The sequence below is a fragment of the Macaca mulatta genome, chromosome 13 (genome assembly GCF_049350105.2).
Source record: "Macaca mulatta isolate MMU2019108-1 chromosome 13, T2T-MMU8v2.0, whole genome shotgun sequence".
NCBI lineage: Eukaryota > Metazoa > Chordata > Mammalia > Primates > Cercopithecidae > Macaca > Macaca mulatta.
Window position 1 is genome coordinate 60,136,833 of NC_133418.1, and position 16,041 is coordinate 60,152,873.

Sequence of the window (16,041 nt, forward strand, 5' to 3'; positions counted from 1 at the left end):
AATATTAATGTACCTGTTATGAAATCATCAAAGACTAAAAGGAAAGTCTGGCTTAAGCCACTTTCATAACGAAGGCCCACTTAACAATTTTAAAATGCCAAGTTACTCTATTATTATTTAGTGACCCTTTCTCCTGTGGCTGCTTCTTGAATCTACTGGGACTCCAGGAGCTTTCACAGAGTTCCCTGATGCTATGCTCTGGCTGCCACTCATTGACTGTTTACTCATGTGACAAACGTCTTATTAAATACATCCATTATTTATACATCAACCTCATGAGGTAGGAGATCACTCCCATTTTTATGGATAATTCGGGCTCAGAGAAGTTGATTAATTTTCTCATGGTAACACAGTTAACATGTGGGCTGTGAACTTAGGTTGGTGAAACTTGCCATTATAATTTAGTTGTAAGGTACTACAGAAGTAGCCCTTTATGTTTCAATTACTGAAACATGAAAAATTCTGCTAAGGAATTTTCTGAGTCATCTTTTTCCATCCAAAAGGTTTGTGGGATACTAAAAACTTGTGATTATTTTGAAGGAAAGCTTTCTCTGAAAAAGACCAAACTTTTTTAAAAAAAATAGTTGGGGAAATGGTGGGATATGGACTGGATAGGCATCTTGTCACTCCAGGTCGTACTTACATTACACTCACGCATGCGTTCCAATGGCCAGTGTAATCCCCTGGCAACACAGGAATCTGTCAGTGACAGAGGTGCAGGCGTTCCACTGGCACATTCCCAGAGTGGATGAGGCCGACTGTCAGCTGACTGCCTGTTCCTGATGCAATGTCATGTGACTTTTTGCTGAAACAATATCTAATAATATTCTAAAATTACTTTTTAGACTTTTTCTGTCTACCTTCACGCTTATATATTCTTGGAAAGAAAAAAAATCCCTGCAAATCCCAATTTAACCTTGCCAATATTCTGATGAAGATACATTATAATGAATCATGGGAATTTCTTTACCGATCTCATGTTCTATATAAAAACAAACAGCTCAGGTACTAAAAGTACTGATCCAATTCTTATAGGCCAGATTCTAATTCTTCCTGGCTTCAACAAAGTAGAAGCCCTACCAAATGATTTTCTCTGGATTGAAATATGTTAATATTCAATAAAACTTCTGATTCAAACTCATTACATTTTTCCTCACATACCAAAGGACAAAGACACCAGGCTAAATTTCTTTTAAATTATTTTATTTTTGTGTAAGCTAAAAGGAAATTTACACACTGAAATTTCAAAAGACCTTGGGCATGCACATTAACCTTGTTAGAGGTTCTTCTACATGTCTCTCTTTTTTCCATAGGAATTTCCCCAAACATTTAAAACCCATAGTTTTCACTGTATATACAGCCTAAACCATAGCAATCTATGATTATGTCATTTTACACTGTGCAAAATCCTCAAAAAATAGTGGTACAATAGAACAAAAAAATCAGTAACAAGTAAATTCCATTGTAAGACATTTATATAATTTGGTCCTTCTCCGAATCAAACTGATTTTAAACAGACACAATCTCTTTAAACCCCTCCAATCAAGTTCTGACAGTGATCCATACCCTATAACAAAAGAGCAATTGATTAAGTACCTTGCAAAAGGCCAAACAGCAATATGCCAGATTGAAAAGATTAAAAAAGCCCCAAAATGTTAACAAAAGCCAGATCTGAAACCCATCATACACAAAATTAAAAACCAATTAAATGGGGGACTTTGGAGCTTATTTATGATAGCAAAAGTAATTCCACATGTAATATGAAAAATCAAGAGGACAGTCAATGCAATCTGAAAAGACTGAAGGGGATTTCAGACAGTGAAGATTTGAGGTTTTTTTCTTTATTTCAAAAGTTTTGTAAGAAGGACACCACCAGTGTATTTCACAAAGACATAAATGTATACACCCCAGCAACACAAAAAGAATAAATCTTCAAAAATGTTTACCCCCGATTATTTACATTTTTCTAATATAAATTTAGGACTTCAGTATGTAAATAAATATACATTACTATGTATACCTTTCTAGTGCGGCTTACCAACAAATCAGCTGAACTTGAATTTTTTGTTTTTAATTAGAGCAGGTATGCTTTTGATGGTAGGGAAGGGATGGGAAAAAGGAAAAGCAATAGTAACCGTCCAATTCACATCAGTTATCAGTCTGCTTTTTCTTGAGAGCTTGTGGAAGGTGTTAACGTGGCTGGGAACATCAACACCTTGGCATGCATGAACGTTAAGTCAGGAAGGCCAGCGATCACCTTGATAGCTTCTTCACTCAGGTGCTCTTCTCTTTTCGGTTTCCTATTGACAAATGGAAAAAGACAAGTGTGTTAATGTGACTTTGCCGTAGGTCAAATGGAAGAAAATCCACTCTCAAGGTAGACAGTTAGCAATCTGAGGGGACTTGAGTATTTTTTCCTCTACTAATTCCTGAATCTTGTAATACTTTTGTGTAGTGTGCTTTCTGTGCCAAATGCCAAATCTTCATGAAGAGTGACACGTGGCCTATTTATGTTCATTAAAGCTAGGCATGCACACACAGATACTCACATGCATACCTGGACAGCTCGTGTACTTTTTAGGCTTTACATTACACGAGAAGCATCTACCCAGGCATAATTTTAAAATGTTACTAAGCAGAAATATAATGCTGAAGCCTTAGTAACACTCCACCTAACTGGATTTCTCCCTGTCCCTCCACCCCCTAAAACAACCTCAGCATGAAACAAAGTATGTCCAGGGCAAGACTAAGTCATTTTAACCTCAGGCTTTATTCCCAGTGGGGAATTCCAGGAGAGAAAGCTCTCAGCTCACTAAGACCCAGTCTCAGCCTGTTGGGATGCAAACAGCAGGTCCAAAAGCAGCAGCATTCAGGGCTGGTTGCTGGTGTTATGCATGTACACAGGCAGGACGGAACTCTGGGAGAGGGAAATCTCTAAATCCTATGGGTCCTGTAGATGAAGTGTATTTTGCTGCACTGGGCCCCGATATGAGAAATAAGCAGTTTAGTGCCTAGCACAGACATGAAAACCCCTGGTGACCCAGGTCTACTCAGCAGGTGAGCCACAGAAAATGCCAAATGAGCCTCAAATTGAGCACATGATTGCAATTCAAACTTTATTTTTTCCGTGACATTAAATATATTGAAGGAATAGTTACACAGATTATTAACTTTAGACCAAAGATCATTTCAAATTGTTCATTATAAAAAGCCTAATTCTCTTTTATGGTAAAGGACAGCTGGTATTCTTAGATGTGACACAAGTTATTTCTTTGACCTAAATGTTTCCTTTTTCCTTGGATGGGGTGCAGGAAGCCAGGAGGTAAAGCAAGAAAGGAACGGTAGCTACAGGCTTTTTTATTCCTAGGACTTTTCTGTTACCATGTTGAACCCAGACTGAAAAAATTTTATAGAATGAATAAAAAATCCAATGACGTTTAGGACTAAAGTTCTTCAAAAGGGAAAAAGCATCAAGCATATAGCAGATGAACCAAATACTGCATTCAGTACTAGCTTCTTAGAAGAATGAAAGAGCAATCCAACATTTTTTTCTGATGAAAATCTACATTTTAAATTGCAGTTAAATAGTGGCAAAACTATTATGTGGATGTTTGATGGGGAACTGGATATCTGCATCATTCCAAAGTAAAACCAGATACATGACAATTGAAAACCTGGGACTGTATAATGGAAAAGGTCAGCTTCTCACCAATCATCACTCTCAGCACCACTAACAATGGAGTCAACTAGATGTATGGACCTTCTGATGTGATACAACACCTAGGATGCATTCTAGCCAAAATATTTACCCTGAATTCAGCAAGCCTTTAGATATAATTTCCAATTTACAGGAAAATAGGGAGATACATAACACAGTAAATATTACTTTAAGGAAGCAAACAGACAAATCCAGAGTTTTTAGGACATTCCGCAGGACACCCAGACTAATCTTTATACAAGCTACTGTTATTAAACAGAAAACAGAAGAAATGAGGAGATATGCTAGGTTAAAAGGGACTTAAGAGCCTTAACAGCCAGGTACAATAGTCTTCAATTGAATACTGGTTTGTACAAAGCCGAGAAAGGATAGTTGGAGAAATCTGAATATAGCCTAGGTAGATGAAATGAAAACTCACTGAAATTGACAGATGGAGACCACTAAGACTAGGTTCAATTCACTATGGACATAAAATCTCATTTTTGGTAGAACCCCTTCCCACATATATATTTGCATAGAAAAAGATCTGAAAGAATATACACTAAGGAGTTTAGTGATCCTGAATGGTAAGAATGTGATACTTTCATTTTTAATTTTTTTTGGTCTGGATTTCCTAACTTTCTAAAATATACTTTACTACTTCTATAATGATAAACGGTTATTTAAAACAATAGTGAATAAAAGTGCACCTAAATGGACTTCCCTATTTGTGGAGTACAGTTTGGGTGTAGGAACAGAGAGCAAAAAATAAGTTTTTACCTAAGAAACAGTTGGTAATTATTCTAGGGTTTTAAATAATTGCTTTATTTCAGAGGCAATATGAAATTATATATTAAAATAAAAACAAGTTTACACAGTTTTAGTTTGTGCATTTATCTATAGTCATTGTGGATGGCTGTGAGCTAGTCTTCTTAGAATATGGAAAGAAGTAAACACTTAACACTTAAGGAGAATTTGAAAATAAAAAGTTACCATCATTTCTCAAAGGTAGTGACCTAATTTTGATCTATATTCTCTCTAGTGAAGATGTATCCTTTTTGTCAATAGATTATAATCGAGAGTCCAGGAAAAAACATGAACAATTGTGTTTTAATTCTTGTTTTTGACAAATGTGCCAAGACCTTTCAGTGGTGGAAATTTTTCAACAGTGTTCAGACAGCTGGATATCCACCTGCAAAAGAATGAATGTGGACTCCTACCTCATATACAGAAATTAATTCAAAATGGATTAAAGACGTAAATGTAAGAGTTGAAACTATAAAACTCTTAGGAGAAAATCTAGGTATAAATCTTTGTGATCATGAATTGGGCAATGATTTCTTACATATGATACCTAAATCACAAGAAAAATCAGATCTTATCAAAATTAAAAGCTTTTGTGTGTCAAAGAATACTATCAAGATAATGAAAAGACAACCTGCAGAACTGGAGAAGATGTCTTCAAATCATTTCTCTGATAAAGGCTTAGTATCCAGAATATACTTAAAAATCTTACAACCTAACAATAAAAAGACAAATTATCCAATTAAAATATAGGCAAATGGCTGGGCACAGTGGCTCATGCCTGTAATCCCAATACTTTGGGAGGCTGAGGAGGGAGATCGCTTGAGCTCAAGAGTTCAAGACCAGCCTGGGGCAACATACGGAGACCTTGTCTCTACTAAAACAAAACAAAACAAAGGCAAAGGATCTGAATAGATATTTCTCCACAGAAGATATACAAATAGTCGATAAACACATGAAAAGATGCTCAATATCATTAGCTATCAGGGAAATGCAAACCAAAATGTCAATGAGATACCACTTCAAACCGATGGCTATAACCAAAAAGACAGTAACAAGTGTTGTAAGAATGTGGAGAAGTTGGAATGTATGTTATTAGTGGGAACGTAAAATGGTGCCATCACTTTGGAAAAGTTTGGCAGTTTCCCCAAAAAGTTAAGAGTTCCTATATGACCCAGCAATTCCACTCCTAAGAGAGTGGGAAACATTTGTCCACACAAAAACTTATACACAAATGTTCATAGCAGCATTACTCATAATCGTCAAAAAGTGAAAACAACCCAATTATCAACTGATTAACAGATAAGCAAAATGTGCTATGTCCAGTGAAATATTGTACAGCCAAATACGGATACATGCTACAAATATGGATACATACTACAACATGAATGAACTTGAGAACAGAATGCTAAGCAAAACCCAGACACAAAAGGCTGCAGACTGTAGAATTCCATCCTTGTGAAATAACCAGAAAAGACAAATCCATAGAGACAGAAAGCAGATTAGTAGTTGCCAGGGCCTGGGGAACGAGAGGGATAAGGAGTGACTGCTAATGGGTACAGGGTTTCTTTTTGGGGTGATAAAAATGTTTTGAAATTAGATAGTGATGATGGTTGCACGACTTTGTGAATATACTAAAAACCAGTGAACTGAACACTTGAGTTAATTACAAATTTTTATCTCAATAAAAAGGCCTAAAAAGAATAAAAGATCTATTATTTTTGGCACTATTTCTTTGACCTGTACAAACTTCAGTTACAGGTCTATGGCTACTAACTAGCTGTCACTAGTTAGTAGTGATTTACAATAGGAAGTAATTTTCCTCCATATTAGGAAAGGTAGGCAAGAAGATGGAACTATTTTAAAACTAAGAACTTGCATATCTTTAAAAAACTCAAAGTGAGAAGTCACTTTCACAACTTGTGTTCCAAAAGAGAAGAGCCCATATACATTCCCTGACACATTCAAAGGCACTTAGTAAAGAATACTGGTTATTGTTTGGTCCATGTCCATTCTCCTCTACCTTGACCACTGTTTTAACTCCTTCTTACCCTACAGTCTATCACAATGCCTTTTCACTTTATCTTCTGCTTACTGTCAATAGCCAAGAAGATTTTGCTGAGCTTTTTTGCAGTTCACTTTATTCAAGAGAAAAATGAAAGAAAACCTAAAAATAAGATATTAAAAATGCTTTCTGAAATTATGCCAAAAGCCTGTCTCTGCTCTATACAATTGAGAATCACTCGTTGGGACATTTTACAGTATTTTAATACTTGTGGGCATTTGTATTTACCATTTTCAAATGACATTTCTCAAAACAGAAAATACAAAGTTGGCAACTTGTTCTCTCCAATTTTTGTTTTAAATATGATGCTGGACAGGTCCTAGCGAGTAACTCAATACAGAATTAGCAGACGTTAACTCCAGGATACATGATAAGTTCATTCCCTATTAGTATAGAACAAGAGAAAAAATAGCTTCTTAAAGTGATAGGGCTTGGAAGAGTTCTCTAGATTCAGCATGTTTCAAAGATGAGTTAAAGAATCAGGAGAGCCTAACGTGGTTTAGAGCTCCTCCTAATGGCACAAAATGAATTCTCATCATTGCGATGTTCAAAACTATAGTTCTTTGGTCAGTGAGAATGCAGGGGAAACAAAGTGAGGAAAGAGTAGAACTGTCCTAGAAGGGGTTGTCCTAAAAATAGCAGGGGGAAATCCAAACAATAAAAGCATCCTTTTTTATTTTTAAGTCAAATGTGCGTTAGCTTTTAGTTAACACATACAAATTTCTCATCCATTTTTTTCTATGAGAGGAGTTTCAATTTGAAGAAGTGATTTATTTGGAAAGAGAAAAAATTAGAAAAAAAAAAATCCACATAGCCACATTTACAAGTAGGTTCATTGAAGAGGAGGCTTTGGCAGTGCCAGGTGGCATACTGTAAAGAGATGGGGCAATGAGCACAATGGAGAGAACTGGCAGACAAACAAGGATTTACATGCTACAAAGCCATTCTAGGGAAAAGTTAAAGGTAGTCTACAATTATGAAATGTATAATAATGTATTTCATCATTATATGTATTGGTAACAAGAAAAATCTGGGGGAATAAAAGCACACACGGTTTTTTTTTTTTTTTCTTTTGAGACGGAGTCTCGCTCTATCGCCCAGGCTGCAGTGCAGTGGCCGGATCTCAGGTCACTGCAAGCTCCACGTCCCGGGTTTACGCCATTCTCTGGCCTCAGCCTCCCGAGTAGCTAGGACTACAGGCGCCCGCCATCTCGCCCGGCTAGTTTTTTGTATTTTTTAGTAGAGACGGGGTTTCACTGTGTTAGCCAGGATGGTCTTGATCTCCTGACCTCGCGATCCGCCCGTCTCGGCCTCCCAAAGTGCTGGGATTACAGGCTTGAGCCACCGCGCCCGGCCTAAGCACACAAAGTTTTAAACGACAATGTGATAATTCAAGCTAAAGTTAAGAGTGATGAACATTTATTACTCACAATAAAAAAGGCTTTTTAAAATTGATGTTTTTCTATAGAAGAATCTATTTAAAATATAAACCTGAATTTAACATGTGATTGGCATGTATTTATTCAGGAGAAAGAGCTATAAGACTTCTTTCAAAGTGGGCAACCAATGGGTAAATAGTTCCACTTTAAAACGCTGATGAATCATGGATTGAGACAGCAGAGCTGGTGTGCCAATCAACCAGTATTTGCTTTTGCACTAGTGATTTCCTGGTTCAGAATGACATCTTCCTGTTAGAAACTGGCTCAGTCTCATGGTTAACAGTAATTCAAAGCAATGGATTGTACCAGCCTAATCATATGAATCTAAAGATTTTCTGAATCCCAAACACATGGCCCGAGTGACATTCCGTGCCTTTAGTTCCAACATAGGGAGATGGTAATTACTTTTCTATAGGACAGACATGCCTCTGAAGGGGCTTCTAGAAAGCCTGGTAAAGTAAGGCTTTACCTCCCAAATCAGAGGTGCACGTCAATGAAAATTCCAAGAACCATCTTAGCCTGCAAGTAAAAAGATCAGCCTAGGTGACTCCAGGATTATAAAACTGGGTTCTCAAAGATGATCTTCTCAGCAATTATGAAGAGAAAGGGAGAGTGTTTCTATAATGGCCTTATGATCACAATACTTAATCAGAATTAGTTTCTACAAAGAGGAGGCGGGAGGGGGGAAGAAAACCACGTCTGTCAGCCTTGGCCAATCTCTTATGAAATAATCCTGTTCTATTAAGTTCATAATTAAACATAATTTGATAATATTTTCTGGACTTGGGCATCAACTGACTTTTATAAAGCAAGTTGTAATACAATATATTGAAATGCTGCCAACTTAACGTGCTTTTTCCTTTGGGCCATTTTGTCTCAGAATTCAAAATGTGGGTACAATTGACACTAACTGTTTACCTGGTAGATGTGCTTGTCTTCTCTACTGTAGACATGAGTCTCGCAAATGCATCAGTCACTTTGAGGCTTGAGGTGGAGATTTCCAGCTTAGAAGTTGTTAACTCATACAACTCCGGATCCACACCTTATAGTATAAAATGATAGTTAGTGATGGTAGGCTGCAGTGGGTTACCCAGTTAGCCACAATCCAAGATGCAAAAGGCAATATTCTGTAAACATCTGAGTCTTTTACAAACAGAACTATCTTCAGAACACTGGAATACTGCATTTATTTTTTAAATTATGAACTCTACTTTTTGGAGTTTTTATAAAACAGGAAAATACTTTTCAAATTCCATTTTGGAATGAATATATCCTTAAGCTAGCATTTATGCAGCAGATGCTAACCAAATATTTCTAAAATTTCTATCTGCTATAGAAAACTCCCTCAATTTGGATCAGGAAGGGATATAAAATTATCAATGTTTTATAAAAAGAATGCACATGATATGACATCCCATTTTTCAATTAACTAATCTCATTTAAAAAATTTTCCTGTTTCCTCACCTCCTTATTTTTTCTCTATTTTCTTCCACTGAAAAAGATTTAGAAGCTAATATAAAGTCTCAAACATGGTAAATGATCTGGTTCGTTTAAATATATTTTGACTAAGGACTAATCATAAACATATACCACATAGTTCTTTCTTCAGGTTAGAGGTGGGGAGGGTAAAAGATTTTCAGAAAAGGTGAGTAAAAGTACCACTTTTGGACAAAATGAAAATTCTTGTCTATAGGGTTAATTATATTTCTGTAGTCTCATATCTGAATCTGGTAGTCATTAGTTCAAATATCTTGTTAGAGTAATTCAAAAGGAAGCTCAGAGGGTTAGATTTATTGCAAAAATTGATTTAAAAAATCTCCCCCATCTGACTTCATTAAAATATACATATAACTTTGCATATTTCTCATGTAATACAGATTTATAGCAATGATGACAACAATAACATGGAAAAGAACAGTTTAAATATTTTAAACTTAAGTTACACTTTGGATAATAAAGATATTCAGAGTAAAAAAAAAAAAGTTTTTAATCCTACACTCTCCTGGTACCAGCAAATAACTTGAGAAAAAAAGTTCATGAGTTGCAGGGTGTAACAGCAAAGCAAAATTCTAAGGAAGAATGTCTTACAGTTTCTGAAGTTTTTACTTATTATTTCTTTTAAAAAAAATGCCCTGTAAGATCAGCAGATAAAGTTATATATGTTATATATAAATGCATATATTTAGAGTAACAAGTTTTTTCCTTTTAAGATACTTAGCAAATTAAAAAATCAGAAACTGACTTCTATTAACCAACTTTACAGACGTAAACAGATCTCAGATGTTTACAGAAATCAGACAAGCAAAAGCGACTTCCACAGTTACGAAGTCTAACGAGGGAGGAAGGCTATAGAAAATGTATGTTGACTCTCCCAAGTTCTCAATATTTCATTAAGGTACAGTTTCAAAATATACTTTAAAAGGACTTTCCTTTGTGTTCCTGTAATAAGAATATGGGTTGCAATTAAAATGTAAAAAATTGTATATGTCTGTAAAGGGACCAAATGAGCCCAAAGTACTTCCCTCTCTCTAAAGGCTAGATTCCAGCAACCACAAAATTTACGTTGCTGTCTAGTGTATAGGGCAGAATAAATAACTGCATTCTGACTGGCAATAGGAAAGTGCTAGTAAAAACTTAGTTGGGTTTATAAAATACTGGCCACTTGGCTGTCAAACAGTAAAGTGGCAGATTAATAAAAAAAGACAACAAAATCACACCCCCAAATAACTACCACCACACCAAACCCCCCCCAAACTATGGTTAGATTTTTCAAAAACAAGACAACTATTTACTATAATAATTGGAGAGTAATTTTTTTAATGGAAGGTCTTTTTTTTTTTTTTTAAACAGAGCCTTAATGAGGCATAGTTTAGTTACATTACTAAAGCTAGCCAACCAAGTTCTATGCCAACCTCCTAAGTCTCACACACAAAATAATTAACCGCAAGCTAAGACGAAATGACTTTCCCAGAAACAAGTCAGAAAAAATGCAAGCAAGTGGTGAAATGGAATACTAAGGAAGGTGTTGATACCTGTAGCTTGATGGTAAGTTTTAACAAAACCCAATAGCAATAAAAAGAAGCCAAAGCAAATATATAGTAATCAAATTTATATAGCAGCTAGAGCATATTAATGAAAATATTGAACAAAAATATTTAAAAGGCTCCAAAGTAATGAGAACTGCATTTGACCATGCTGATTTCACTTCCATTACAGCTCTAAGCTTCTGAAACCGCTTGCTCTTCTTGCAGCTGTGTACACTGAGCCTGATTATCAGGTCATTTCTGTACTTCTTTATATAGCCACGTTATTTGTGCTCCTATGAATGGTTTTTAAATGAGTTTGAAATGTAACCAAAAATTAAATTGAAACCAGGTTTTTAGGGACCCAAAAGAAAAACAGTGACCTCATTCAAATGATAATACAGTTTATGACAAAACAAAGCTGACAGCAAATTTAAAATGGGAGCTTAATTCTTGGGAATATAGTAACAAAAGGATATACATGTTTTTGGTTGTCCCTCCCACCCCCCAGTAAGTATTCTAAAATGTCAGACAATTAGCTTACCCAGGTCATTGCATAGATCAAATGTAAATTTAGAAGTAATTTAAGTAAATAGTACAATAGCATTTTGAAGTCAAAACCAGACAGATTGGTTTTTCATATGCTTGCAAAATCTTGAAAACAGTAAGAACAATCAGGGGCTTGGATTTGAGGAATCCAGTCACTCTATACCAAATGACCTTGGAACTTCACTGCAGCAGAATCAGATTTCCATAAACAAATCTCAAGGGCTTCCTGGGTCCCAGGTTCACTCTGAGCTGACTATTAGTCTCCCCCATCCATATCCCATCATGGCTGCTCAACTGTTGGAAGTGGGTGGTAGCACTATCTAGTGGAATAGCACAAAACCAGTGAATTTTCAGGAACCAGGCCAGTTGTGAAACTAGCCACTGGTGGGGACAGAAAGGGACTCTCACTATGCATTCTGGGCATGGGCATCTATATGGCACCCCAACAGCTGTCTGGTGATCAATGGGCATGATTACCAGATCACATGTTGGGACGACAGTTATTAAAATAATATTGAATAAAATGTAAACATAAAAATGCCATTATAATTTTAATCTTTTATTCAGTTAGAAAATGACAAAGTACATTAGTCCTTTGGTCAATGAACTGAACTTTTGCAGGGCTGAACATTAACAGGCACTCCAGTAATTTTTAATTTCTAGCTTTTAGTATCTCATAGCAATTATTTTCTACTATTAACTTTTGTAACATTTTTTTCCCCATGGAAAACTAACAGTATACTTTCTATTTAAGAGCTACATAAAAACAGAAATAGTTCTATATGGGACTATATACTTAGTGCTAGACTCCAACATTTTGGAACCTAATTATATATTTAGCAGCACTAATAAACAACTAATTGAATGCTGGAATTCGTAAAGGTTATATTATTACAGGCACTACAATGTAAAGTCATCTTTGTATACTAAAATATTCTATCTCTAAACTTGTATTTTTTTCAAATGGCTTTATAGAATATGCTTTTAAAAATAAGCATAAAAAATATCACATTTTCCACTTAGAGGGAAAAAAAACCCAACAACCCTACCTTTAACTCTCTAAGGACATTAGGGATGTTTTATTCCTAGAAACTACTTTCAGCTTTGAATATTACACTTTGAGAAAGTTTTCCTTGAAATACATTTCACATAAGTCATTTTTTTTTTTTGTAATCAGATACTAGAAAATAACAGATGAAAGAAAAGTATTAAAAAGACATAGAGAATACAATCTACTTGTTTCCTTGTTTATAGGAAAGTCAAGTGATGTGGTCATGCTTTTAGTAAATAAACTGGAATTGTGGTTTTAACACTCTGCTGACCTGGGATTGTGGTGCTGCTGCTAGAGCTACTGTCATCCACGGGCCCAAAGAAATCAAGGTTCAGAAGAGTGGAACCTCCACTAGCTTGAAATTCAGTGACCGTGTTGGTAGGCAGCCACACAGAAGGTAAGCCAAGGGAGGAGGGGTTATGTGTAAAAAGGGGTAAGACACACACTTGAACATGCAGGTTATAATTAGTAATCATTACACATTTTAAAAATCAACATTAAAACAATGTGTACAGTATTAGTTTTTCATTACTAAGGACATTTCTAAAGTAACAGTTTAATTCAATGTACATTTTCTCATGTACAATGTAAAGAATGTAACACTTAGTAAGGTTTTAGGAGTTCAGTTCCTTCAATCAAAACTGGAAGCCATACCAGAAGGACCAAAAGGAAAGCGTACCCGTTAAAGGGAAACAATACTTTAATCTCAACCCAACATTAAAAATCGCTGTACATGCCCAAATCAATCTTTCATGTTAGTAATACTGGTTTCTAATGCTTTTTAAAAAGTGACAAAGTTGTCAGTTTGAGGACACGCACCAATATGTTTAGTTTAAAATAACATAATAAAGAATGTCATAACTACCCTACCCTGATGTGCAACCTCAAGCTGTACTGTTCCCCTTTAACTCTGAAACAGTAATCAGAAATAGTATACATTTTTAAAGAAGTTGTTTGTTAATAAAAAGCATGATGATTTGACTGAAGACACCAGACAACAGCAAAAAGTGCATCCAGGCTTTCCTTCAGCACTATATTAATTCAATTGGATGCTTTCCAGATATCCTAGGACCCCACTATAAGGCCAAGCTGATAGTGTCTTTTTACAATGGCAAAATAATTGCCGTTTAGACAATGACAGGTGTTTTAGACAATGGCTCGAACAACTTAAGCACAAGGAGTAAGACCAATTACATCTTGGGATCCACTTAAAACTTGTGGTGTCAACACTAGAAACTAGCATTGGTGTGTTACTTATTTTAAAAAGCCCACATTACATTACTGGAATAAGTTACTCCTTTTTGAGGATTTTCTTTTAAAGCCATAAATGAAACCAATTATTTTTAGAACTGCCTACTAACATTTGGAGACACGCTTTAGAAAAGGATCGTTAAATTTATTTTCTATTTGCATATAGGTGCTCTATAAAATATTAAATCTAAAAGCTACTTTAAGTCAATAAACATGGATCTATGCACATTGTTTTTGGTTAAATAATTGTGCTTTGTGCTTTGAAGCAGCCTCTAGCCACAAGACTTTGCATCCAAGAAAATTCCATAAATTAAAACTTACAGAAAAAAATTCAAGGTAAATTGGTCCTAGCTAAAATTTTTTAAACTACCTAGATATTTGTAAAAAATAAAGAAGCTTACTTTTGACTTAAGATAAAGAAACTAAAATTTTACCTAACTACTATTACCTATATTTGGACATTAATACTGTTGATAATAGTAACGGCTGGTTTCTTGAGCAATTACTATTCAGAAAGAAAGCCTGAATTTCCAAAGATAAGAATAAGTTATGTTCAAACAAAAAAGGAAATCAGCAGAGAGAAGTTTGTCTGAACTTTGTAGCTTTCTTAACTCTAGCTCTGGTGCTAGAGGCTCTACGGAGAGACGTACCATCTAAAGGGTTAGTAAGGCCACTGCTACTCCAGTCAAACTGGACGGGTGGTAGAGACTCCTAGAGTTGAAAACCAAAAAATCAAAATTAATCAGTACAGGTTGTAGCAACGTAAAGAATCCTTTAAAAAAAAAATTATAGCAAGACCATTAGGCAACAAAGTACCTAAAGACAAAATTGGGATAATTTACAATTTCAGAAGGTTACCTGCAAATATTAGCACAAACTGAAATTGCAAAATTTACAAACAGTACAGGTTATTGACATTTAAAAAGCTGTATCTGGGAAATGAAATTATCTTTACATTTTTAAACAAATTTATGAGCTGATTCTATGCCAAGATTTCAATCTATTCTCAAATCGTGATTTAAACTATTGGTGTGATTACAATAAAAAACATGGTATAAAATGAGAAGATTCAATGTCTAAGGTCTGTCTGGTTCCTTACAATTTTCCAAATTTTGAAGAAAATCATGGGCTAATAAATGAGACATTTTTAAAGTGCTGATTTAAAATATTTATTTATTTATTTATTTATTTTATTTTTTTTTTTTTTGAGACAGTCTCCCTCTGTCACCCAGGCTGGGGTGCAGTGGCCGGATCTCAGCTCACTGCAAGCTCCGCCTCCCGGGTTTACGCCATTCTCCTGCCTCAGCCTCCTGAGTAGCTGGGACTACAGGCGCCAGCCACCTCGCCCAGCTAGTTTTTTTGTATTTTTTAGTAGAGACGGGGTTTCACCATGTTAGCCAGGACGGTCTCGATCTCCTGACCTCGTGATCCGCCCGCCTCGGCCTCCCAAAGTGCTGGGATTACAGGCTTGAGCCACCGCGCCCGGCTAAAATATTTATTTTAATCAACTTCTTTAATTTAGAAATTACGTATTAGATACCAGAATTTAATTTTGGGTGTCATCCTTGTATAGGGGCCACGCTAATCTCCTCTGTACCTTGCCAATTTTAATAATGTGCTGCTGAAGTGAGCATAGAATTTTAAAAACAATACTAAAACAAAACTAAAGGGATGCTCAGGCCGGGCGCAGTGGCTCAAGCCTGTAATCCCAGAACTTCGGGATCCAAGGCGGGCGGATCACGAGGTCAGGAGATCGAGACCATCCTGGCTAACACAGTGAAACCCTGTCTCTACTGAAAATACAAAAAATTAGCCAGGCATCGTGGCACACGCCTGTAATCCCAGCTACTTGAGAGGCTGAGGCAGGAGAATAGCTTGAACCCGGGATGCGGAGGTTGCCGTGAGCCGAGATCGTGCCACTATTGACTACACTTCAGCCTGGGCGACAGAGTGAGACTCTGTCTCCAAAAAAAAAGAAAAAAAAAACCCACTATTCCAGGGGTTTAAATTTCGTAACTGTCAAACATAAAAAATAAGCAAATGGTAAATTTAAGATGGAAGGCAGTGCAAAAACATCTTTAAAATGAGCATTCACACTTCATTTTAAGAATATTCTCACAAGAAAAAAATGTTGGTTTTTTTCTTTTCTTTTGGGGGTGGTA

The 16,041-nt window shown here is 35.9% G+C and overlaps 1 protein-coding gene and 1 non-coding gene across 3 annotated transcripts in view; both read right to left on the reverse strand.

Annotated features, from left to right (window-relative positions):
- Nucleotides 1–1,186: 1,186 nt before the first annotated feature.
- The window catches only part of AFTPH (aftiphilin), a 70,569-nt gene continuing 55,714 nt past the window's right edge, over nucleotides 1,187–16,041 (reverse strand). The window contains exons 7-10 of one of the 2 annotated variants that reach the window (XM_015112495.3): nucleotides 14,530–14,590; nucleotides 12,900–12,983; nucleotides 8,924–9,047; nucleotides 1,187–2,300 (exon numbers count right to left, since the gene is read on the reverse strand). In XM_015112495.3, the coding sequence (XP_014967981.2) occupies nucleotides 2,156–2,300; nucleotides 8,924–9,047; nucleotides 12,900–12,983; nucleotides 14,530–14,590 (414 nt within the window). In that variant the 3' untranslated portion in view covers nucleotides 1,187–2,155. 2 annotated transcript variants of the gene reach the window in all.
- On the reverse strand, nucleotides 15,407–15,512 carry LOC114671995 (U6 spliceosomal RNA). Its single transcript, XR_003722197.1, has one exon. It is a non-coding gene; the product is annotated as a U6 spliceosomal RNA (small nuclear RNA).